At 37.4% G+C, this 24,627-nt stretch overlaps 3 protein-coding genes across 6 annotated transcripts; 1 reads left to right on the forward strand and 2 right to left on the reverse strand.

Annotated features, from left to right (window-relative positions):
* The first annotated feature begins 404 nt into the window (after nt 1-404).
* Nucleotides 405-5,140, forward strand: LOC104246814 (glutathione S-transferase L3-like). Of its 4 annotated transcripts, none has more exons than XM_009802695.2 (11): nt 423-555; nt 640-756; nt 1,921-1,995; nt 2,144-2,204; nt 2,875-2,961; nt 3,132-3,230; nt 3,353-3,455; nt 3,553-3,629; nt 3,756-3,863; nt 4,695-4,778; nt 4,867-5,140. In XM_009802695.2, exons 1-11 carry the CDS (start codon nt 545-547, stop codon nt 4,870-4,872), a joined length of 828 nt encoding a protein of 275 aa, XP_009800997.1. In that variant the 5' UTR covers nt 423-544; the 3' UTR covers nt 4,873-5,140. The 4 variants fall into 4 exon arrangements, with proteins under 4 accessions (XP_009800998.1, XP_009800999.1, XP_009800997.1 ...); XM_070150652.1 differs by having other exon boundaries at nt 1,924-1,995; XM_009802696.2 differs by lacking the exon at nt 640-756 and having other exon boundaries at nt 405-555.
* A 1,918-nt stretch (nt 5,141-7,058) lies between these two features.
* On the reverse strand, nt 7,059-8,063 carry LOC104246817 (zinc finger BED domain-containing protein RICESLEEPER 2-like). Its single transcript, XM_009802701.2, has one exon. It carries the CDS (start codon nt 8,061-8,063, stop codon nt 7,059-7,061), a length of 1,005 nt encoding a protein of 334 aa, XP_009801003.2.
* Nucleotides 8,064-13,652: 5,589 nt separating this feature from the next.
* Nucleotides 13,653-18,297, reverse strand: LOC138874008 (uncharacterized). The gene is made up of 6 exons (XM_070152508.1): nt 18,166-18,297; nt 17,405-17,674; nt 16,059-16,119; nt 14,882-15,204; nt 14,625-14,825; nt 13,653-14,219 (listed from the first exon to the last, which is right to left on the reverse strand). The coding sequence occupies exons 1-6, from the start codon at nt 18,295-18,297 to the stop codon at nt 13,653-13,655; spliced, it is 1,554 nt and encodes a 517-aa protein (XP_070008609.1).
* Between the last annotated feature and the right edge of the window lie 6,330 nt (nt 18,298-24,627).

Consider the following 24,627-nt stretch of genomic DNA (forward strand, 5'->3'; position numbering starts at 1 on the left):
TTTAAAAAAATACGTTTGAGATAAATATATTTAAAGTATTTTTTAAAAGCTTGATCAAATACTAATTATTGCTCAAAAATAATTTTTAAATTAATTAGCCAAACACAAACTGCTTATCACCAAAAGTATTTTTTTGAAAAATATTTTTGAGAAAAATATTTTTTAAAATAAATTGATTTTAAAAACTTGGCCAAAGAAACTATTAATCAGAGATCATAATTTTGTGTCCTAAAAATAATTTTTATATTTGTTAAAAGTGTTTTGCTCTCTACCAAATCTTACGCCGCATGAATTTAAATTAATTCTCCCTACAGACACAAAATGAAAAAAGAAAAAATTCACCCTATTTCTCTTACCATGGATCTTCACATACATTAAAAACTCTCTGCATTTCTCGTAACTTCGTCACTGCTCTGCTCAAACAACATCTTCGTATCCTCTATAAAGTTCTCAATTCTCATTCTCATACTCCTATCAATTCATACTTCCAGAATTTTCTGAGTTCTCTCTCTCTGGCATTCATAGGAGCAAAAAATTAGCATCAATGGCTACCCCGTAAGTCTTAGTTTAGCTTCCTCTTTTTTCCTTCATTAATTTTCAATTGATCACCTAGTTTAATTTGTAGCAAATAGTTAACAGTGATCAGGGACGAAATAACAGTATGTGGAGAAGAGTGCATCTGAAAATATATACTAAAAAGGGCAGCCGGTACACCAGGCACCATCCTGCGACTGCGTTCACACATGGTTCGGAGAAGTATCGTACCTAAGACTGTGATGCAGGCACAATATCCTCATACATGCATTGATGACTGCTTTCATAGCTTGAATCTGTGACCTATAGGTCACACGGAAATAACTTTATCATCGTTCCTAGGCTCTCTTTCTAAGTTGTATATTACTCCCTCCGTCGTGAATCTATTTTACTGTGCGCGAAGTAAAAAAAAGATTTTTGGAATTTGTGGTCCTAAACAAGTTAAAAAGAGGCCCAGAGTAGTTGTGTGATTATAAAAGTTTCTCATTAAGGGTAGAATTGAAAGTTTAAGCTAAATTCTTTTTAAATTTAGAAAGAGTTCATTCTTTTTGGAAGGAATTCCAAAAAAGAAATAAATTCACCTAAACTGGAGTGGAGGGGTCTCCTGGAAACAGTCTCTCTACCCTTCGGGGTAGGGGTAAGGTCTGCGTACATATTACCCTCCTCAGACTCCATTTGTGGGATTATACTGGGTCGTTATTGTTGTTGTTGTTGTTGGAGTGGAGGGAGTATATGGTTAAATCTTTTAAAGCATTATATTTATATTAAATTTAAAAAGTAGGGGTTAGAAAAGTTGTCATGAAATTAGTGGTTGATACATCATTTAAGGATTGGAAAAAAAAAAATTACTACATTGTCCAAGGTTGTAGCCTAGTCAAGATGAAGCTAAGTTTAATGAAGGGGTTAGTTGAATCATTTTAATTAGAAAATTATATCGCGTAAATAGGATAAAAACAAATTTTTTGGTACATATAACAATTGTTGAATTTTCTTGAAGCAAGAACTTTTCTGTGACAATGATGATTCAACAATTTACTGTCACAGGTTTAGAAACCAGGTGTGACATTCTAGTGTTTCTCTGAATCTTCTTGTTACAAGTGTTGGTTCTGTACCTAGTGGTTAATGAAATGGTGTTTTTGCGGCCTAGTGTTTAATGAAACGGGTAAAAACGTTCAAATCCCAGCATCGCAGTTAGCCGGCGCTCATAAAATAGTACTTAAAATCTATCAATTTTATACAAAAATAGGTAGCGGCTGATACAACAGGGCCATTATAAATCTTGCATCTTAGTAATGGTTGTATAGGTATGTATATGTAATTGTTGAATTTTCACTTTGCTTTTGATATGGGCATTGATGGGTATTTTTGTTTGTTTTATTTGTGTAGAAGTGTTCAAGAAGTTCTTCCACCATCACTTGATTCTACTTCCCAACCTCCGTCTCTCTTCGACGGAACTACCAGGTTTTATTTACTTCTCTTTTTATGGCCTATCACTCATTCTTTCTTGTCTGCATTTAGAAGGAAAAAAGAGTAATTTCTTCTTGATGGTGTTGATTTATTTGAGTGGAGATTGGTGATGTGGATCTGTTGTTTTCATTTTTTGCTGAAGGTTATACATCAATTATATGTGCCCCTATGCTCAGCGTGTGTGGATTATCAGGAATGTCAAGGTTCGTTTCATTAGTTTATGATTTGGCTACGTATGACTCATATGTTTGCACCATCTTACAATTTTAGATGGAATTTTTCGATAATCGAGAAATCTTGAGAGCCAACTGGCACAGGGTTTTGAAAGTTGGTGCATATTAGTCCCGTCCTTCTACCGTTCTCCACTTAAATACCAGGGTTTTGTTTGCTACAGGGTTCGAACTCGTGATGTGAGCCTACTCCACACATCCCGAGCTATGGTGTGACATGATTATTATTGTTTAGAGAACCAAGTTTTTTTCTTTTACTAAGATTGTTTCAAAAACTTTATACGCTCTAAACTATGTACAGTTGTGACGTATAGTACTACTAGTACTTTTGAAATTTCTACGTATGCAAAGTTTGATTAAAAAAAGATTTGAAATTGATGTATCAAAACTAAATGCTTAACCCTTATCCAAACACCAGAAACGAGTTACCTTGTGTTCCTCTTTTTAAGTTGTCATGTTTTCTTGAGTCATGCTTAATGGGGTGGGAGAAGGGTGTCACTTGGAACTTTTAATTTGTTGTTCCCTATTGTTCTTCAAAAGGGAATTGATATTATTCAATCTTAATATTTTCTTAGTTCATGTATATTTTGACCTGACAATGGGACTGGTTAGCTGAATAAAGTTCAAAAACCTTGAATTTCAGGGCTTGCAAGATAAGATCAAGTTAGTTCCAATTGACCTTCAGAATAGGCCTACTTGGTACAAGGAAAAAGTTTACGCGGAAAATAAGGTAATTGTTGATTGTTCCGGAAACACGAAGCTGTTTTTTTGCTCGGCCGTTCACTATTTATGTATGCATACCAAGTGTAATGCCTTGACCTAACATTTTGACATCTAGCAATTGGCCTGTAGGTTCTATGAGTACTGACTATAATGCTTGTTTGCCTCTTGCTATCGTAGGTACCCTCTTTGGAGCACAACAACAAAGTGATCGGAGAAAGTTTGGATCTGATTAAGTATGTTGATAGTAACTTTGAAGGGCCATCTCTTCTGCCTGATGTAAGCTGCAGCATTCCGTTCTTGCTGCTACTGACCGTTCTTCTTCCGCTCCCCCTTTTAAAAAGAAATGGGGAGACCAAGGATTAGTTCTGAAATTGACACAAGTTTGTAAACTGGTGTAGGATCCGGAAAAGCAGAAGTTTGCTGAAGAATTGATAGCCTATAGTGATACATTCGTCAAGGAAGTATATGGTTCGCTTAAAAAAGATGCACAGATACTGGCTGGTGAGGTTCTTTTGCTTTGGCACTTCAAAACTCATTACGTATTCTTGGTAAGAATTCCATGTGTAAATTAACTGTAGTTCGTTCACACTTGTACTAGGAGCACAATTTGATTACCTGGAAAAAGCTCTCGCAAAATTTGACGACGGACCTTTCTTCCTCGGTCAATTCAGTCAGGTGACGACTTCTTACTTTATAGTAGCTTTGCAGTAAAATATGCTATATAACCAATTTAGAGTAGTGTAGATATATCTTTCCAGAATATGAAATTTCATCATACTAAAGAAATTTTTGGTGTATTAGGTTGACATAGCATATGCTCCATTCATCGAAAGGTTCCAAATTTTCCTGCAAGAGGTGTTTAACTATGATATCACATCTGCGAGGCCGAAACTAGCCAAATGGATTGAGGTATGACTAATATTACTTTACTACTAGATATGGACTACTATTCCAATATGAATGTTAGTGCTCTCCGAAAAGATGTATGATGGACAGGGGCGGAGCTAGTGTGTCAATTATGAGTTAGGTCAATCCCAGTAACTTCGTTTCAAACCTTGTATTTGTTTAAAGAAATTCATTAAATATGTTCAGAACCCAATAACCTAAAAAACTAGAATCCCAAACCCATACGTAGATGCGGGCCCATGATTTGGAGGCATCGGGGGCACCACTCCTAAAATAGTCATGAGGCATGCCAATTGCTAGCTACAAATTCAGAGAGAGATAAGTTCTAAGTTTCTGATCATAGCTTGGAGAGAAGTAAATTTGATATTTTTTAAAAGAGTGGTCTAATCAAAAGAAAAAGGGAATGAAGGGCGGAATCTAAAGGAAAAAAAGGAGAAAATCTAGATAATTATAAAGCATTGCTCGAGCTGGATTTGATCCCTAACTAAGTTGTAGACGCCACCAGTGCCCCTAGCTAAGCTTTGTGTATGAGGGTGCCTAATCAAGTATATATCCATCCATATTCCAAGGTATATATATATATACAAGATTTTTCCCGAGCTTAGGTGGTGTCGGTGACCCCTCTAACTTGTACGTAGGTCCATCTCTACTCATAAACCTCAAATTCTGGTTCCGTCGCTGATCATGGAAGGTCTTTTGCAGTTGCATAAGTGCGTATGATTCACCTATATAAAAGTATAGGAGCTAAGATTCTGGAGATTTACTTAATAGCGGCTCATCCACTTTACATTAGTTTTCGTGGATAACTAACTTTACTCTGTGATCGCCTTACAGGAAGTCAACAAGATTGATGGTTACAAGCAAACGAAAGTCTTGGATCCCAAGAGACTGGTTGAATACTACAAAAACCGTTTTATGGTATTCATTGCGTATAAGAGAATATTATTTCTTTTTTTACTCTGTTTGAGAATTGTTTGAGAATTTTTTTACTCTGTATTCATTGCAGGCCTAGAATTTCAAAACGGTTTGTCAACCATTGGTGAAACTGCGAATGAAGCACGCGCTGTATAAGTATGTCATGGAGTTCTACAGAATTGTTGATTAGTAATAGATAAATAAATTGGTCATGTCCTTTTTTTTATCTGTAGAATTGTGAATTATTTTTGGGGTTTGGTGTTTATGCTAGGGACTTGGATTAACACAGACGTAAAATTTCATGTAATGTGATCTCTGTTGTTTGTGTGTTTGCAGCTTCTTATTGAAATATTCTGTTTATGGCCTGAGTTTTGTAATCCGTATGGGTGGGGTTAATGGGTCAGGTTTGTTTTTAGATTAGGTTTGCTATCAGCAACTTTACAATGGACGACAACTAGGGCTGCTTATCGGGCGGATTGAGCGGTTTTTTACTCTTAACGGTTTGGCTTAACGGTTATCGACTTTTAAATGTATTAATCCGTTAGCTACTCGATAAGATATCGGGCGAATTGGTATCGATTTAGCTCTTATCGGGCGGTTTATCGGCCTAACATGCATATTCACTAAATTGCGTTTTCCTTGTTTCAGCACTTTACGAAGAAAGATAGTAATCCAAAAGAAAGATAGTAATCCAAATCCAGTTTCACAAATGATGATTGAGGCCAACAAGGAAAGTGCTAGAGGACATTGTCTTCAGAATCATAGTCCCCAGCTGAATTTAAAGAATAGAACACCACCAATCATCACAAATGAGTAGCATGATACCAAAAGCACAATAAAAAACGTGGCAATATTTTTTTCTAGTTGTATGTTGAACAAAAATATTAACCGTGCTAAACAGTAAACTCCATTAATGCCTTTCAGTGAAGGAAAAGACACATCCAACTGAAGTGGTGCCACATATATACACTACTTATTTAATTTAGTGAATATGTATGTTAGTATGAAACTTGATTACTTTAAATTCCTTTCACTCTCTTCTTCTGCAACTTCTACTCAAGAATATAAAATCAGCAGACATTATCAAACAACAAAAAGAAAACTAAGTTACTCTTTTGCACAGAAAAATGCTTTTACATACAAAGCAAATAAACACCATCGCAGCAGATAAAGTCAGCAGAACTGCATGCTAAAGTTCTTCAGGACTGTATTGATAATAATAAGTCAGTAGAGCTACAAACAGCTTTACAAGTTACACAACAGTTAAACACCATTGCAGCAGATAAAGTCAACAGAGCTGCATGCTAAAGATCTTCAGGGCTGTACTAATAATAATAAGTCAGCAGAGCTGCAAACAGCTTTACAAGTTACACAGCAGATAAAGTCAGATCAAGATAGTGGCTGATGCCTTGACACACAGTTACACAACAGATAAAGTTGGTTCCTGAGCAATTTCTTCACGCTCGGGCTCAAACAAAAGGCCATGCTCGACCTGCATTTGGATGACAAACATATTATTAAAGAGCGCGTGCAAAAAAGACATTGTTGATCATCAGAAAGTCATCTAAACTCTAAAGCAGACAAACATAATCATGTAATTTCATCAAAAAGTAGGTGTCAACATCTATGTTGAACTTTGTTAATTTTGCCTCTGGTTCTTGTTTGGAGAATCAGAAGTTGATATCTTCTGGTGTAAATATGAACAACTTTGTTGTCCCGGGAAAGTCACAAAGGTTGCAGTAAAACAAGTTGAAAAGTGGATGCCTATGCTTCCAATTTTTGTACAAAGCGGATTGCTGAGTGTTTGTAAATGGGATATACTGATTTTGAGTTTGAAAGTATGAGTTTCAGAAAAAGAATTGCTAATGAATAATCTTACCAAATATATTAACACTACACGTCAATTATGGAAGGGTCTTTTCCATTGCTGGCTAAATCTGAAGAAAACAAAATTAAAATAATGAGTCGTGCGATAAATATAAGCATATCAACAACACTTATATACAACAAATATAGTAACAATATTATTACCTTGTTCAAGCTGCTCGATTTTATCAAGATCTTCCTCAACACTAATGATTTTTTTTTTAATTTTTCATTTCGAAGCCAATCTTGAAGACACACTAGAGCTTGCACCAATTTAGGAATTAATGAACTCCTAAATGAATCAAGAAGACGTCCTCCCGTACTAAATGCACATTCGGATGCCACACTTAAAACCGGAACAGCTAATACATCACGAGCCATCTCCGCAAGAATAGGAAATCTAGCTGAGTTCAATTTTCACCAAAGAAGAATATCAAATTCTTTAGTGTCATCCTTAGTTTCTTCACCTAAATATTTATCTAACTCTGTTCTAGTATCAACACCTCCACTCCCACTTTTATATTTTTTTATATCTTGCATGATGGATTCTAAAAGTCCTATATTTTGGGTGCTTGCTTGACTGCCAGAAAGCCCGGAAGTCGAAGTGTCTAATGAAGAACAATCTGAAGATGAAGCAAGCACAACACCTTTTGAGCTGGACTTTACATACTCACTGAATAATGAAGTCATGTACTTCGTCACTTCTGCTTGTATAGTTGCCCCCGTATCTACACCAAACATCTTTACAAGTGCAAAGCCAACTGATTCGATCTTGTAACGTGGATCCAAAATACACGAGATAAAAAATATCTTGTTCATTTTCCCTGGATCACCCCAATACTTATCAAACTTTTCTTTCATATTCTTTGCCATTTCACTTAAAACTATATCTTCATTTGCTATCAATTGCTTCAAATAGACAGAAACTGCGCAAATTTCAAGAAAATAAATATTCGATGTAACATAACGTGATCCAGATATCTTCAAAGTAAGAAGATAGAAGATTTCAAGAAACTTTGTAATTCTTTTTACATTCTCCCAATCACTACTCAAAAGTTCACCTGTAGGAATTCCAACATCAATATAAGAATGCTCAAGATAATGTCTCAAGCCAATTTCACTAGAAGCATAATATGAAAATGCACTTTCAAATTCAACAGCCCTGCGCAACATCAAGTGGGTAGAATTCCATCTAGTTGGAACATTTAAGCATAAAGTTTTCTTAGAATTGAGTTGTTCAGCATCAAAACATTCTTGAAACCTCTTCAACCTCGCAGGAGACTGCCTAACATATCTCACTGCATGCCTAACACGTTCAATAGAAACTGAAGATTTTTTTAAACCATCCTGGACCACAAGATTCATGATGTGAGCCATACATCTCACGTGAAGGTGAGTACCATTCATCAAATTAGTTCCCATTTTTGTTAATTGCTTAGATAATTCTTTTACTGTCACATCATTTGAGCTTGCATTATCAACTGTGACACAGTGAAGATCTTATTTATCCCCCACTCATGTAAGCACCTACCAATACCACTAAAAATAGGACAAAAATTAATTATTCTCTTATACATATTCCATTCACTATTAATCCAATGGGCAGTGATACACATGTAATTGATTCTTTGTATAGAAATTCAGGTATCTATTACAATATTTTGATAGACCAAAAAATTAAAGGAATTTTGGTTGGTAGTCTATTACAGATGTTATTCAATTATATGATCCTTTAAGACTATTTGTAAATAGAACATATGAAATGGTTGTATAACTATTTTGTTATATTCAAATTATAAGTAGGTATAGGGCGTACAGATAATTTTTTGTTAAGTGATGTCGACATTTAAATTAATGAACAAACGCTTAACTTCACGTTCCAATATGGTTTTATAAAATTAGTTCTCAGTACTCCATTTTCAATATATGGCAACTCAATAGGTTTAGTTACACCATTTTAGGTTAGAAGTCGGAGGTTCAATCTCTGCTTTCTGTATTCCCCCCCCTCCCCTCCCAAAAAAAAAAAAAATCCTAAAAAACATATGGTAACCTACTAGGTTTCAAACCCTTGACCTCCTAGGCAAAGTTGTAGAGCTTCACACCAAGCGGTGACGGGTGACAACGCTTGTTCAACGTGCCTTCGCCCCTGAGTATAAGAGTTCATTTCTCACCAAAAGAGGGAAAAAAACAGTTGGAATAAATAGTTTATTACAGCTGACTAAACGTAGAAAGAGTATGAAATTATCTTTAATATTAATTGATTAAGAGAGTTCTCAAACTTGTAGTAATAATAATTATCTCCAAATATTGTTACTGCAATACTTAACTCGAATAATTATGTAGAGACTTCGTCATAGAATGATGACAATTGTTTAACCAAAAAGTGGAATTTCAGTTAAAGCCTTAATTTAGAAGAACTCGGGTTACTGATAATTAAAGAATGAATAAAGGAAAGTGATTTTTGCCAACAATAAGATAACAAAGTAAAACTAATGTATTCAGATTGTATTTTGTGTGTTTACAATTAACCCATTCTTTCCCTTTTATAGCTATCTTGGAAATATGCATTTTGCCTTTATCATAATAAGGCCATTATAGATAATTAAAGACATTAAATGCTACGTTACATAATCATTGTATTTTAATACAGATTTTCTAACGTTTTTAGTATTTAATGCTCATTAAATACTGTATCTGTACTCTCTTGTGCTGTCAGATTCATTCTCCTTAATTCTTGGACTTAAATAGGTACGGGCGTTGAATCTTTTGAGTATCCGCTCGTGCCTCCTCTTATGCCTTTGCTCGTATCTGTTGCAACTCGTGCCTCTCTGCTAATCATAACTCTTTGACCAGTCTACGTGTCATGACATGTCATCTTCGAATCACTTTAATATGTAAACTCAATTTTTTTTTTATACAGATAGTCCCCCCACTTGCCATTTATTCATAAATTGAATATATGGGAAGTGGAATTCATTAAAACGGGAATTTTTGTCACCATTAATGCTATAGAAGAATCAACGCTTCATTTGTCACTTCCATTTAATGCTCTTCATGCGCGACACCCCTTTTACTGGTTCTGCAACTTTGCAGCGTTTTTTAGGGTTTTTTCACGGCTTCATTAACCACGAAGCGTCAGTTCTCATTACGACTTTTCCATCATTGCACTTTTTCCTTTGACGGTTGCTTCACAGTATAAATATAGTTTTCTTCTTTGTCTTTATCATATAAAGTTCTCAAAATATTCAGTTCTTGAATCTTTGTTTGTTTCTTCCTCGTACTATCATGTCTTTATCAAACCCTAACCCAAGAAGGGTCCCCATAGTTGATAACTTCCCAAATGCCCCCAGTAGGAGCAGAAGAGGAGGTAGGCTTCGTAATTTAGGATCTTCATCCTTGTGTGGTTCTTCTCTTCCTTCGCCTAGTTCTGGCCCTTCTTCTAGAACTAGAGGTTCTCTTTCACACAGATCTTTTTCTAGAAGTAAAGAATCTTTTGAACCTCTTCGTGAACCTCTAGTAGAGGAGATAGTTCCTGCAGAAATATCTTTCTATAATGACAGAGAATCTCTTAGAAATCAAGTATCTTCTTTAGATCGTGCTGATATCTATCCCACTCAAATCACTGAAAGTTTGATTTCTTTAGTCCGCAGAGACTGCCATTGGAGTCATGACTTTCCTATCATTATTCCCAATCCAAATCAAAGAATTACCTCTTACTTAACCGGTTTTTCCTTTGTCTATACGCACCCTTTCACATTAGGATTCAAACCTGCTATTGATCCTGTTATTCTCGAGTTCTGTTGTTTCTTTGATGTTTGCTTAGGTCAAATTGGCCTAATAATATGGAGGGTTGTTGCCTGTTTGAGGCATTTGACTAACATATCCAGTGTGGCTTTTACTTTCCCACATCTAATTCATCTTTACTCCCCTAGACTCTTTCGCAATGGTGTTTTTACACTAGTAGCCAGGAGCAAAAGAGTTCTAGTTAGCCCTGAAGATGACAAAGACCATGGCTGGTATGCCAGGTTTGTTGCTGCCCCCACTGTTGGTTTAGTGGGTGATGAAAACGTTCCCTTCCCTAAGAAGTGGAATTTTGCACGTGAGTCTTCTAACTTTCTCGTACCTTTTTCTTCAATTTTGTTGATTTTTCTAATTTTATTTTTCTTTTCTAGCAACCATGGGAGTTGTGGAAGATTTTCCCAATTTCCGTGACTGGGTAGGAAGGCTGTTGAGTATTGCACAAATGGATGGTAGATCTTGGAAGACCCTTTCCCAACGTTTTGGTTGGAAAGTAAAAACTCATGGTAAGAGCTTTTATTTTATTTTACATATTGTTTTTTCCCGAACTTATCTCAATCCTTCTTTCTACCAGGATTTGCTATTCGAGGAGTTACTGTTGAGGAGGTTGCGGCTTCTCGTATCTCTTTGGAAAGGGCTCAAGAAATAATTCTGGGCTCTTTATCGAAAAGAAAAACTGTTGATGACCAAGATTCCGAAGAAGAGGAAGACGGGGGTTCCTTGGTAACAAGGCCACGGGCTCGTAGACCCATTATTTTCGATGATAATGTAGAAGCATCCCCCCGTTGTTCTATTCCTCTTACCGAATCTATTGAAGCCCTGGTAGTGATCCCTGATGATGTTGATGATGCTTCCGCTGCTGCTCATGATTCTGTTGAGCAGCTTTTTGACCGCGGGTTTGGTAGTGAAAGTTTAGGTCCCGTTTCTGATGAAGCTCCCTTGGCTTCTATTTCTCCTCCTGTGCCTGTGACTCCTATCGGCTGCTTCCGTTCCTCCCCATGCTGTTTTTACTACTTCTATTGTTCCTCTTTCAACAATTCCTCCTCCACCTGCTCACCGTGCTGAGGTTGGCTCCTCAATTAGGAGTGGTGCTATGAGGCAAGTGATTATTGAAATCCCCGTTGAGGGCAACCTTTTAAGAAAATCGGGTCAAGCAGATGTGTGGCTAAAACCTTTAATTGGTCCTGTTAAGAGAGCCAAGCTAGAGAGCCATAGTTCTTTGACTTTAATGAATGACATTGTGCATGCTTCTTTAAAGGTATTCCTTTTTTCTAACTCTTACTTTGTCATTTTTCTACCTTTGGGATTCTCATTTCCTTCCCTTTCCCCCTTTTTAGGCCAATCTCATCGGCACAAAGATGATGAAAAGGGTTACCCTCTTAGAGCAGTTAGTGTGTGATTACCAATTGGAGGCATAAAATTGGAAGGAACAATATGAAAGTCTTCAGATCGACGTGGAGTACTTAGAAGAAAGTAAAAGTACCTTGGAGCAGCAGGTGCGAGCTTTGACTTCCGAATTGGTAGTTGAAAAAGCTTCCTCCAGTCAAGCAGACAAGGAAAAGGCTAGTCTTGAAACTTCTTTTTCCGAGCAGCTTTCTAAGGCAAGTGAAGATATTAGAGATTTGAAGGCTCTCTTGGATGCAAAAGAAGCCTATGCTGGTGAACTCGTGCAGAATTTGACTCAGGCCCAAGAAGACCTCCGGGTTTCTTCTGATAAGGTATGTTCCTTAGAAAATTCCCATGCCTCTCTTCATGCTTCTTATGAATCTACCTTGGCTGAAAATGAAAAGCTAAAGAACAAAATCGCTGACTGGGAAAGAGATTATGAGATCCTTGAAGATAAGTCTGCCATTGAAGTGAGTTGGGCGTTTTTGAATTCTCACCGTGATACCCTTGTTGAAGCTAGCCAAGAGAATTTTAACTTGGAATCTGAGTTAGCTAAGATCAATGAAACTATTGAGAAGACTCAACAGAACCAAGATTTTCCTTCTCCCGTGGTCGAAGCTTCCGCAAATATTGAAGATGATACGGGTATCCCCACTCCTTCAAGCCAAGTTGAACCCGCTGTTGTTGATGTACCTGCTTCAGTTCCTTCATCTTCTCAGTGACAAGTTTAAGTTGTTTGAATTCCTTTGTGTCTCTTTTTTTTTTTTGGAAAATTGTGGTTAAAACCCTTGGTCTCATTTGAGGGTTTGTTTTGGAAACTTAAGTCCCCAAACCTTTTATGGGGAAATATGTATAAACAATTTTCAGTTTATGACTAAGTTCATACTTAGTCTAAGCTTTTTAATATTAAGAAGTTTTTCGTTACAATTTGAACTTCTGTTTTGTTTATTATTGCCTTTATTTCTAAGGACTTACTGAATAACTTGCATTTTTACTCTTCAAAAAAATACTTCTGTTAACTTCATGAATGTTTAAATTAATCATGAATTTTATAAAATAGGGCCCTTTTATATTCGACACTTAATGAAGAAGACGTCTCAACTTCATAACGATGTTAATATACGATAAAAGAAATAGGGATACACATGTTTCTTGAAATAACTTTGACAAGTTTTTATTTGAACTTTGTCTAGTTTTGAATAATACTTTACATGTATTTGAATTACATCTATAACTTTCTCGTAACTGTTTTCCTCATAACAGATTTAAAAAAGAAAAATAAATACGAAATTTTTATTTATAACCCGTTTCAGTAAATTGCCTTTACCCTAGCTATGGTAAGGTCTTCCTTTAGGCTTAGCTCGTGACTTTGCTTTGTATTTGACTCATTCATTGAGTGAACTTTTCAGGCTTGATCTACGATTATTTCCCAATCTTATTTGCCTTCTTTATACACATGCCCGTGTATATTATATAGTCCCCTAAGTGTTTGAGCGTTGAAGTATGAAGCCTCGAGCACTTGATTGTTCCTCTCATTTGGTCCTTTCCCAGAAAAGGAAAAACATACGGGACTCTGAGGTGAGATTATAGATGAAGACTGCTTCGCCCGTTTAAATTTCTATCAGAATAATTGTAACCCTAGACCGGAAAATTTAATTTATTCCATGTGCCTTGTAGGTCGGGACTCATCATTTAGTACGAGCTAGCTTTTTGCCTATCATCTAAAATCGTTAGTAAAATTTAACAATTCAAAAATTAAATTTTAAAATACAGATACCTAACCGTGAGTATTCCTTAGAAATAGTATCTTTTCAGGTGAACAACATTTCAATGTGAAAGTAGTATCTTGCCATCCATTGTTTCCATCTCGTATGCTTCTTTACCTGAAATATCATGAATCCTATCGGGTCCTTCCCATGTTGGACTTAATTTCCCTGCATTAGCTGCCTTCATAGATTGAAAAACCTTTTTGAGCACGAAGTCCCCAATTTTGAAGAATCTTAGGCGTGCTTTTCGGTTGTAGTATCGTTCTATGACTTGCTTTTGTGCTGCCATTCTTATTAGTGCAGCTTCCCTTTTTCCTTCAAGTAGATCAAGATTTATGTGCATTTCTTCGTTATTAGACTCTTCTGACGCTTGTGTAAATCTTGTACTTGGCTCTCCTATCTTTACTGGAATTAAAGTTTCAGCTCCGTAAACCAATGAAAATGGTGTTTCTCCTGTACTTGTTTTTGCTGTTGTGCAGTATGCCCATAAAACACCAGGTAACACTTCTGGCCAATTACCTTTGGACTCCTCTAAACGTTTCTTTAAATTGTTGATAATGATTTTGTTTGTTGAGTCAGCTTGCCCATTACCCACCGGATGATAAGGTGTGGATGTAATTCTTTTGATCTGCCAACTTTGAAAGAACTCTGTGATTTGCGTGCCTATACATTGAGGGCCATTGTTGCATACGATTTCCTTTAGTACACCAAATCGGCATATGATATTCCGCTAAATTAAATTTTTAACTTCTTTTTCATGCACCTGTTTGAATGCTCCTACTTCTACCCATTTAGTAAAATAGTCAGTGAGTACGAGCAAAAATTTTACCTGTCCTTTTGCTTGTGGTAGTGGACCCACAATATCCATCCCCCATTTCATAAACGGCCACGGTTTAGTGACCGGATGTAGCAACTCTGCAGGTCTATGCATATTATTACCGTACCTTTGGCATTTATCACATTTAGCCACAAAACTTTCCGCTTCTTCTTCCATTTTGGGCCAATAATAACCTGCCCTAATTAGGGTTCTTACCAATGATCTTCCTCCTGCGTGATTCCCACAATGCTCCTCGTGTATTTCTCTCATCACGTATTCTATCTGAGAAGGTCTGAGGCATCTTGCTAAGGGACTACCGAACATTTTCGGATAAAGATTGCCTTGCTTTAAGCAATATCGAGCAACCTTTTTTCGAAGCGCGTGAACTTTCCTCTTGTCTTCAGGAACGATACCAATCTGCAAAAGGCAACAATCTCGTTCCTCCAATCCCACGTTAAGTTATTAAAATTTACCTCATTTTTATCTGGATCGTGCACTGAATGAAACAAATGTATTACAGAAGCATTTTTATTACTTGCCACGTCTGCTGTAGATGCGAGATTAGTTAAGGCATCCGCCTCAACATTTTCATCTCTTGGTATTAGCGTAACCTTCCAGGTTTGGAATTTCCTGATTAGATCCCGTACCATCTCTAAATACTGTTGCATTCGTGCTTCCCTAGCGGTATAAGTCCCCAGCACTTGGTTAATCACGAGCTGTGAATCGCTCTTGATTACAATCTCATTAATGCCAAGTTCTCGTGCCAGTTCTAAACCTGCAATCACTGCCTCATACTCTGCCTCATTGTTAGTTATAAAATGACTTTTAATGGCTTGTCAAATGGTTTCACCCGTAGGTGGTACCAAAACGATCCCTAAGCCTGCACCCTTTATGTTAGATGAACCATCAACAAATAAGGTCCAAATTCCTGGGTTAGCTCCGTTGAGCACCTGCAATTCTTTTTCTACTTCTAATTGCACCCCTTGGCTAAAATCAGCCACGAAATTAGCTAACACTTGAGATTTTATAGCAGTTCTAGGTTGGTATGTGATATCATATTCACTTAATTCTATAGCTCACTTGGCTAACCTACCTGACAATTCATGCTTGTGTAATATATTGCGTAATGGATAAGCAGTTACTACAACAATAGGATGACATTGTAAATAAGGCCTTAATTTTCTAGATGCCACGATTAATGCAAGTGCAAGCTTTCTAATTGAGGATACCGCGTCTCCGCATCTAATAAAGATTTGCTGACATAATAGATCAGAGATTGTTTACCTTGGTGCTCTCGGACTAAAACAATACTTACCGCTACTTTTGAAATGGCAAGGTAGATGAGTAGTCTTTCCCCAACCTTTGGTTTTGCGAGCAGTGGCGGATTTGATAAGTATGTCTTCAAATTTTTGAGTGCCTGTTGACATTCCTCATTCCATTCGAAATGATCTTGATTTTTAAGAGCTGAAAATAATGTAAAGCACTTTTCTGATGATTTAGAAATGAATATTCCCAAGGCTGCAATTCTTCTTGTCAACCTCTGCACTTCTTTTTTACTTGTAAGAACGTCAGAGATTTCTTCAATGGACTTAATCTGAGTGGGATTCACTTCAATACCACGGTTAGAGATAAGAAAACCTAAAAACTTACCTGATGCAACACCAAATGCACATTTCTTAGGATTTAATTTCATATTAAATTTTCGCAAAATCTGAAATGCATCAGGCAAGTGTGATATATGATCCCCTGAATGTTGAGTTTTGATGAACATGTCGTCTATATAGACTTCCATAGTTTTCCCCAAATGTTAATGAAACATTTTAGTCACTAGTCTTTGATATGTTGCACCAGCATTTTTGAGACTAAAAGGCATTACTTTATAACAGTAAGTCCCCCTGTCAGTTATGAAGGAAGTTTTTTCTTCATCTATCGGATCCATTTTGATCTGATTGTATCCTGAATACGCATCTAAAAAACTTAATAATTCATATCCTGCAGTAGCATCAATTAGTTGATCTATATGTGGTAGTGGAAAAGAATCTTTAGGACAAGCTTTGTTAAGATCTATGTAATCTACACAAACTCGCCCCTTACCATTCTTCTTCGGTACCACAACAGTATTGGCTAACCAATTAGGATACTTTACCTCACGGATAAACCCAATCTTTAGTAATTTTTGAACCTCATCTTGAATCACCTGATTTTTGAAAGTTCCTTACTTTCTCTTCTTTTGTTTGATAGGAGGATGCGATGGGTCTTCAATTAATTTGTGAGTCATTACCTCCGATGGTATTCCTGTCAAATCAGAGTGGGACCAAGCAAAACATTCCACGTTAGTTTACAAAAATTCAATCAACTTACCTTTCATGTCCTGGCTTAGATTGGCCCCTACCTAAACTTTCCTATCAGGCCATTGTGCAAATAACACCACAGCCTCTAGTTCTTCAATTGTTATCTTGATATTTTCGTTTTCCTCTGGTTCTTGAATGGTATCTGGCCTTGAATCCACGTCTGCTCGCCCTCGTTCAGTTGAGGTTTGTGTTGTGGTACCCTCAACTGGATTCTGTGATTGGTATTTTTCTTCGTTTCTCCTACTTGAATTCGCTACAGAGTTGATGTTCTTGGATGTACGTTAGTCCCTATGGATTTGACATATTTCCTATGGTGATGGAATTTAATAACTTGATGCAAGGTTGACGGAACGACATCCATCTCGTGGATCCATGGTTTCCAAGGATCATATTGTAAGCCATCTCCATATATACTACATGAAACTTTGTATCTTTGACAACTCTTTCTGCGAATGTAGTAAGTATTACCTCTCCTTTCGTCACGACACTGGAATTGTCGAATCCAGATAGAGTATGCGCCTTTGGTATTAATTTATCTTCAGCTTGCATCTCACGTAATACTCTTAATAGAATAATGTTCACGGAACTACCTGGATCAATCAAAACTCGTTTTACATTAGTATCATGTACGAGTAGAGATATTACCAGTGCATCGTTATGAGGAGATAATACACCATCCGCATCTGCATCATCAAACGTAATGCTTTCTTCCTCTAAGACATATCGCATCCGCTTCCCTTGGGTAATTGTGACTTTTGAAATTTTATTGGCTGCTGTGTACGTCACACCATTGATGTCTTCACCTCCACTTATAACGTTGACGGTCCTTTTGGGAGAAGGTGGTTTAGGGGGCTCTTGCCTATTCTTCATGTATGCTTGCTTACCTTTCTCACTGAATAATTCGGTGAGATAACCCTGTTTTAATAAATGATCAACTTCACTTTGTAAAAACCTATAGTCTGTCGTTTTATGCCCGTGATCGTTGTGAAATTTGCACCAATGATCAGGATTGCGCCTGTTTGGATTCGATCTCATCTCTTTTGGCCATCGTACCTTATCACCCATGCTTCTCAAAACAGCTACGAGCTCGAAGTGCTCACATTGAAATTATAACCGCCAAACCTCGCCTTCAAGTTTCTATCATCATCTCGTGACTCACGTGTGTTTTGATCATTCCTAAATCTTGATGACGAGCCCGACTCTCTATTCCTCGACGTGTGATCATACCTTTGATTGTCCTGTTTTGACCGTAAGTCTTTTCCCGCTGGTCCCATGTATGGTTCGTACCTGTTTTTACCGGACCTATTTTCGATTTTCGTCCGTCTCAAACTTACCTTTTATTCTTTTTGAGACCGTGAGATAATATCTTCCTCTATCCTCAGCTTCATGCTATACTTGTTGTAAACATCATTCCGTGTTGTAGCTGGGAATTCACGAAGACTTTCCTTGAGTCGCCTTGTAGCTTCTGAGCTTTTTTCATTCAAATTACTTGTGAAGGCTATAGCTGCCCAATTGTCAAGTACACGCGGTAATGTCATTCTTTCATGTTAGGATCTGTCCACGAACTCTCTAAGCAATTTTGAGTCCCTTTGCTTGATTTTAAAAATATCTACCATTCTTTTTTCGACTTTTTGAGCTCCCAAGTGTGCTTTGATCAAAGAATCTACAAGCTCAGCAAAAGAATTTATAGAATTTTTGGGTAGAAAAGAATACTATGTTAATGCACCCTTAGTGAGTGTTTCACTGAATTTCTTGACCAATACTGATTCGATCTCCTGTTTGGTCAAGTTGTTGCCTTTTACGCCTGTTGTGAATGCAATCACGTGGTCTCGTAGATCAGTTGTTCCATCGTATTTTGGAATATCGGGCATTTTGAATTTCTTTGGAATTGGGAGGGGAGCAGAACTTGGCTTCCAGGGTTGTTGCGAATATTTATCCATTTCTATCCCTTTGATTACGGGCAACACCCCGGGTATTTGCTCTATGCGGTCACTTTGCTCCTTGAGCTGTTTCTGCAATGTTAATACTAAATTTTGTAAATCAGAATTGACTAAGTTACCTGGTACTCCCTCTTGTGATTCGCTGGGGGTTCCACCACTACCTGAATTAACAAGCCCAGAGCGAGGGTTCTCCAAAGTGTTGTTATTTGGAGTGGGTGTAGGTGGTGCAGCTGGTAACTGGCTAGCAAAAGCCTCAAGAGCTTTATTGACCTGTTCAGCAATTAGTTTTTGCAAAGCTTCATCGACAACTTCAACATTTTCAAATTGAGCGTTTCCATTTGTATGAGATCCATCAGGAGTGCCTTCTCGAGACCGCCGAGGAGAGATTTGTGGAGAAGGGACCGGGGTGTGATTATCTTGTAAATTTCCCTGAAGTTGTTGGTTTTCTTGAATGTTGTCATTATTGTTCGACATGGTTGATGCAACAAGGAAAGTTAAACTAAAAAGGAATAGATTATCATATTCCCGGTAACGGAACCAATTTATTTAACCAAAAAGTGGAATTTTGGTTAAAGCCTTAATTTATAAGAACTCGGATTACTGATAATCAAAGAATGAATAAAGGAAAGTGATTTTTGCCAAGAATAAGATAACAAAGTAAAACCAATGTATTCAAATTGTATTTTGTGTGTTTACAATTGACCCATTCTTTCCCTTTTATAGCTATCTTGGAAATATGTGTTTTGCCTTTATCATAATAAGGCCATTATAGACAATTAAAGACATTAAATGCTACGTTACATAATTATTGTTTCCCCATAGTTGATAACTTCCCTAATGCCCCCAGTAGGAGCAGAAGAGGAGGTAGGCTTCGTAATTTAGGATCTTCATCCTTGTGTGGTTCTTCTCTTCCTTCGCCTAGTTTTGGCCCTTCTTCTTGAACTAGAGGTTCTCTTTCACACAGATCTTCTTCTAGAGGTAAAGAATCTGCTGATCCTCTTCGTGAACCTCTAGTAGAGGAGATATTTCCTACGGAACTATCTTTCTATAATGACAGAGAATCTCTTAGAAATCAAGTATCTTCTTTAGATCGTGTTGATATCTATACCATTCAAATCACTGAAGGTTTGATTTCTTTAGACCGCAGAGACTGCCATTGGAGTCATGACTTTCCTATCTTTATTCCCAATCCAAATCAAAGAATTACCTCTTACTTAACCGGTTTTTCCTTTGTCTATATGTACCCTTTCACATTAGGATTCAAACCTGCTATTGATCCTGTTATTCTCGAGTTCTGTCATTTCTTTAATGTTTGCTTAGGTCAAATTGGCCCAATAATATGGAGGGTTATTGTCTGTTTGAGGCATTTGACCAACATATCTAGTGTGCCTTTTACTTTCCTACATCTAATTCATCTTTACTCCTATAGACTCTTTCGCAATGGTGTTTTTACACTAGTAGCCAGGAGCAAAAGAGTTCTAGTTAGCCCAGAAAATGACAAAGACCGTGGCTGGTATGCCAGGTTTATTGCTGCCCCCACTGTTGGTTTAGTGGGTGATGAAAACGTTCCCTTCCCTGAGAAGTGAAATTTTGCACGTGAGTCTTCTAACTTTCTCGTACCTTTTTCTTCAATTTTGTTGATTTTTCTAATTTTACTTTTCTTTTAGCAACCATGGGAGCTGTGGAAGATGTTCCCAATTTTTGTAACTGGGTAGGAAGGCTGTTGAGTATTGCACCAATGGATGGTAGATCTTGGAAAACCCTTTCCCAACGTTTTGGTTGGAAAGTAAAAACTCATGGTAAGAGCTTTTATTTTATTTTACATATTGTTTTTTCCCAAACTTATCTCAATCCTTCTTTCTATCAGGATTTTCTATTAGAGGAGTTACTGCTGAGGTGGTTGCAGCTTCTCGTATCTCTTTGGAAATGTCTCAAAAATAATTCTGGGCTCTTCAACAAAAAGAAAAGCCGTTGATGACCAAGATTCCGAAGAAGAGGAAGACGGGGGTTCCTTGGTAACAAGGCCACGGGCTCGTAGACGCATTATTTCTGATGATGAAGCAGAAGCATCCCACCGACGTTCTATTCCTCTTAACGAATCTATTGAAGCCCTTGTAGTGATCCCTAATGATGTTGATGATGCTCCCGCTGCTGCTCGTGATTCTGTTGAGCAGATTTTTGACCACGGGTTTGTAGTGAAAGTTTAGGTCCCGTTTCTGATGAAGCTCCCTTGGCTTCTTTTTCTCTTCCCATGCCTGTGACTCCTACTTTGCCTATTATGGCTGCGTCCGTTCCTCCCCAGGCTATTTTACTACTTTTACTGTTCCTCCTTCGACAATTTCTCCTCCACCTACTCACCGTGCTGAGGTTGGCTCCTCAAGTAGGAGTGGTGCTATGAGGCAAATGATTATTGAAGTCCCTACTGTGGGCAACTTTTTAAGGAAATCGGGTCAAGCAGATGTGTGGCTAAAGCCTTTAATTGGTCCTGTTGAGAGAGCCAAGCTAGAGAGCCATAGTTCTTTGACATTGATGAATGACATTGTGCATGCTTCTTTAAAGGTATTCCTTTTTTCTAACTCTTACTTTGTCATTTTTCTACCTTTGGGATTCTCATTTCCTTCCCTTTCCCCCTTTTAAGGCCAATCTCATCGGCACGGAGATGATGAAAAGAGTTACCCTCTTAGAGCAGTTAGTGTGTGATTACCAATTGGAGGCATATAATTGGAAGGAACAGTATGAAAGTCTTCAGATCGACGTGGAGTACTTAGAAGAAAGTAAAAGTACCTTGGAGCAGCAGGTGCGGGCTTTGACTTCAGAATTGGCAGTTGAAAAGGCTTCCTCTAGTCAAGCAGACAAGGAAAAGGCTCGTCTTGAAACTTCTTTTTCCGAGCAGCCTTCCTAGGCAAGTGAGGATATTAGAGAGTTGAAGGCTCTCTTGGATTTAAAAGAAGCCTATGCTGGTGAACTCATGCAGAATTTGACTCAAGCCCAAGAAGACCTCCGGGTTTCTTCTGATAAGGTATGTTCCTTAGAAAATTCCCATGCCTCTCTTCAAGCTTCTTATTAATCTACCTTGGCTGAAAATGAAAAGCTAAAGAATGAAATCGCTGACTGGGAAAGAGATTATGAGACCCTTGAAGATAAGTCTGCCATTGAAGTAAGTTGGGCGTTTTTGAATTCTCGCCGTGATACCCTTGTTGACGCTATCCAAGAGAATTTTAACTTGGAATCTGAGTTATCTAAGATCAATAAAACTATTGAGAAGACTAAGCAGAACCAAGAATTTCCTTCTCCCGTGGTCCAAGCTTCCGCATATATTGAAGATGATACAGGTATCCCCACTCCTTCAAGCCAAGTTGAACCCGCTGTTGTTGATGTACCTGCTTCAGTTCCTTCATCTTCTTAGTGACAAGTTTAAGTTGTTTAAATTCCTTTGTGTCTCTTTTTTTCTTTTTGAAAAATTGTGGTTAAAACCCTTGGTCTCATTTGAGGGTTTGTTTTGGAAACTTAAGTCCCCAGACCTTTTATGGGGCAATATGTATAAACAGTTTTCAGTTTATGACTAAGTTCATACTTAGTCTAAGCTTTTTAATATTAAGAAGTTTTTCGTTACTATTTGAACTTTTGTTTTGTTTATTCTTGCCTTTATTTCTAAGAACTTACTGAATAACTTGCATTTTTACTCTTCAAAAATGCTTCTGTTAACTTCGTGAATGCTTAAATTAATCATGAATTTATAAAAGAGGGCCCTTTTATATTCGACACTTAATGAAGAAGACGTCTCAACTTCATAACGGTGTTAATATACGATAAAAGAAATAGAGATACACATGTTTCTTGAAATAACTTTGACAAATTTTTATTTGAACGTTGTCTAGTTTTGAATAACACTTTACATGTATTTGAATTACATCTATAACTTTCTCGTAACTGTTTTCCTCCTAACAGATTTAAAAAAGAAAAATAAACACGAGATTTTTATTTATAACCTGTTTCAGTACATTGCCTTTACCCTAGCTATGGTAGGGTCTTCCTTTAGGCTTAGCTTGTGACTTTGCTCTGTACTTGACTCATTCATTGGGTGACCTTTTCAGGCTTGATCTTTGATTATTTCCCAATCTTCTTTGCCTTCTTTATACACATGCCTGTGTATATTATATAGTCCCCCAAGTGTTTGAGCGTTGAAGTATGAAGCCTCGAGCACTTGACTGTTCCTCTTATTTGGTCCTTTCCCTGAAAAGGAAAAACATACGGGACTCAAAGGTGCGATTATAGATGAAGACTGCTTAGCTCGTTTAAATTTCTATCAGAATAATTGTAACCCTAGACCGAAAAGTTTAATTTATTCCACGTGCCTTGCAGGTCGTGTCTCATCATTTAGTACGGGCTAGCTTTTTTGCCTATCATCTAAAATCGTTAGTAAAATTTAACAATTAAAAAATTAAATTTTAAAATACAGATACCTAACCGTGGGTATTCCTTAGAAATAGTATCTCTTCAGGTGAACAACATTCCAATGTGAAGGTAGTATCTTGCCATCCATTGTTTCCAGCTCATATGCTCCTTTACCTGCAATATCATGAATCCTAAGGGTCCTTCCCATGTTAGACTTAATTTCCCGGCATTAGCTGCCTTCATAGATTGAAAAACCTTTTTGAGCACGAAGTCCCCAATTTTGAAGAATCTTAGGCGTGCTTTTCGGTTGTAGTATCATTCTATGACCTGCTTTTGTGTTGCCATTCTTATTAGTGCAGCTTCCCTTTTTCCTTCAAGTAGATCAAGATCTATGCGCATTTCTTCGTTATTAGACTCTTCTGATGCTTGTGTAAATCTTGTACTTGTCTCTCCTATATCTACTGGAATTAAAGCCTCAGCTCCGTAAACCAATGAAAATGGTGTTTCTCCTGTACTTGTTTTTGCTGTTGTGCGGTATGCCCATAAAACACCAGGTAACACTTCTGGCCAATTACCTTTGGACTCCTCTAAATGTTTCTTTAAATTGTTGATAATGATTTTGTTTGTTGACTCAGCTTGCCCATTACCCATCGGATGATAAGGTGTGGATGTAATTCTTTTGATCTGCCAACTTTGAAAAAACTCTGTGATTTGCGTGCCTATAAATTGAGGGACATTGTCGCATACAATTTCCTTTGGTACACCAAATCGGAATATAATATTCCACCAAATGAAATCTTTAACTTCTTTTTCATGTACCTGTTTGAATGCTCCTGCTTCCACCCATTTAGTAAAATAGTCAGTGAGTACGAGCAAATATTTTACCTGTCCTTTTGCTTGTGATAGTGGACCCACGATATCCATCCTCCATTTCATAAAAAGCCACAGTGTAGTGACCAGATGTAGCATCTCTGTAGGTCTATGCATATTATTACCGTACCTTTGGCATTTATCACATTTATCCATGAAACTTTCCGCTTCTTCTTGCATTTTGGGCCAATAATAACCTGCCATGATTAGGGTTCTTACCAATGATCTTCCTCCTGCGTGATTCCCACAATGTCCCTCGTGTATTTCTCTCATCATGTATTCTGTCTAAGAAGGTATGAGGCATCTTGCTAAGGGACCACCGAACTTTTTCCAATAAAGATTGCCTTGCTTTAAGCAATATCGAGCAGCATTTTTTCAAAGCGCGTGAGCTTTCCTCTTGTCTTCAGGAACGATACCATTCTGCAAAAAGGCAACAATCTCGTTCCTCCAATCCCAGGTTAAGTTATTAAAATTTACCTCATTTTTATCTGGATCGAGCACTGAATGAAACAAATGTATTACAGAAGCATTTTTATTGCTTGCCACGTCTGCTGCAGATGCGAGATTAGCTAAGGCATCCGCCTCAACATTTTCATCTCTTGGTATTACCGTAACCTTCCAGGTTTGGAATTTCCTGATTAGATCCCGTACCTTCTCTAAATA

This window comes from Nicotiana sylvestris, chromosome 7, assembly GCF_000393655.2.
Source record: "Nicotiana sylvestris chromosome 7, ASM39365v2, whole genome shotgun sequence".
In the NCBI taxonomy this organism is placed as follows: domain Eukaryota; kingdom Viridiplantae; phylum Streptophyta; class Magnoliopsida; order Solanales; family Solanaceae; genus Nicotiana; species Nicotiana sylvestris.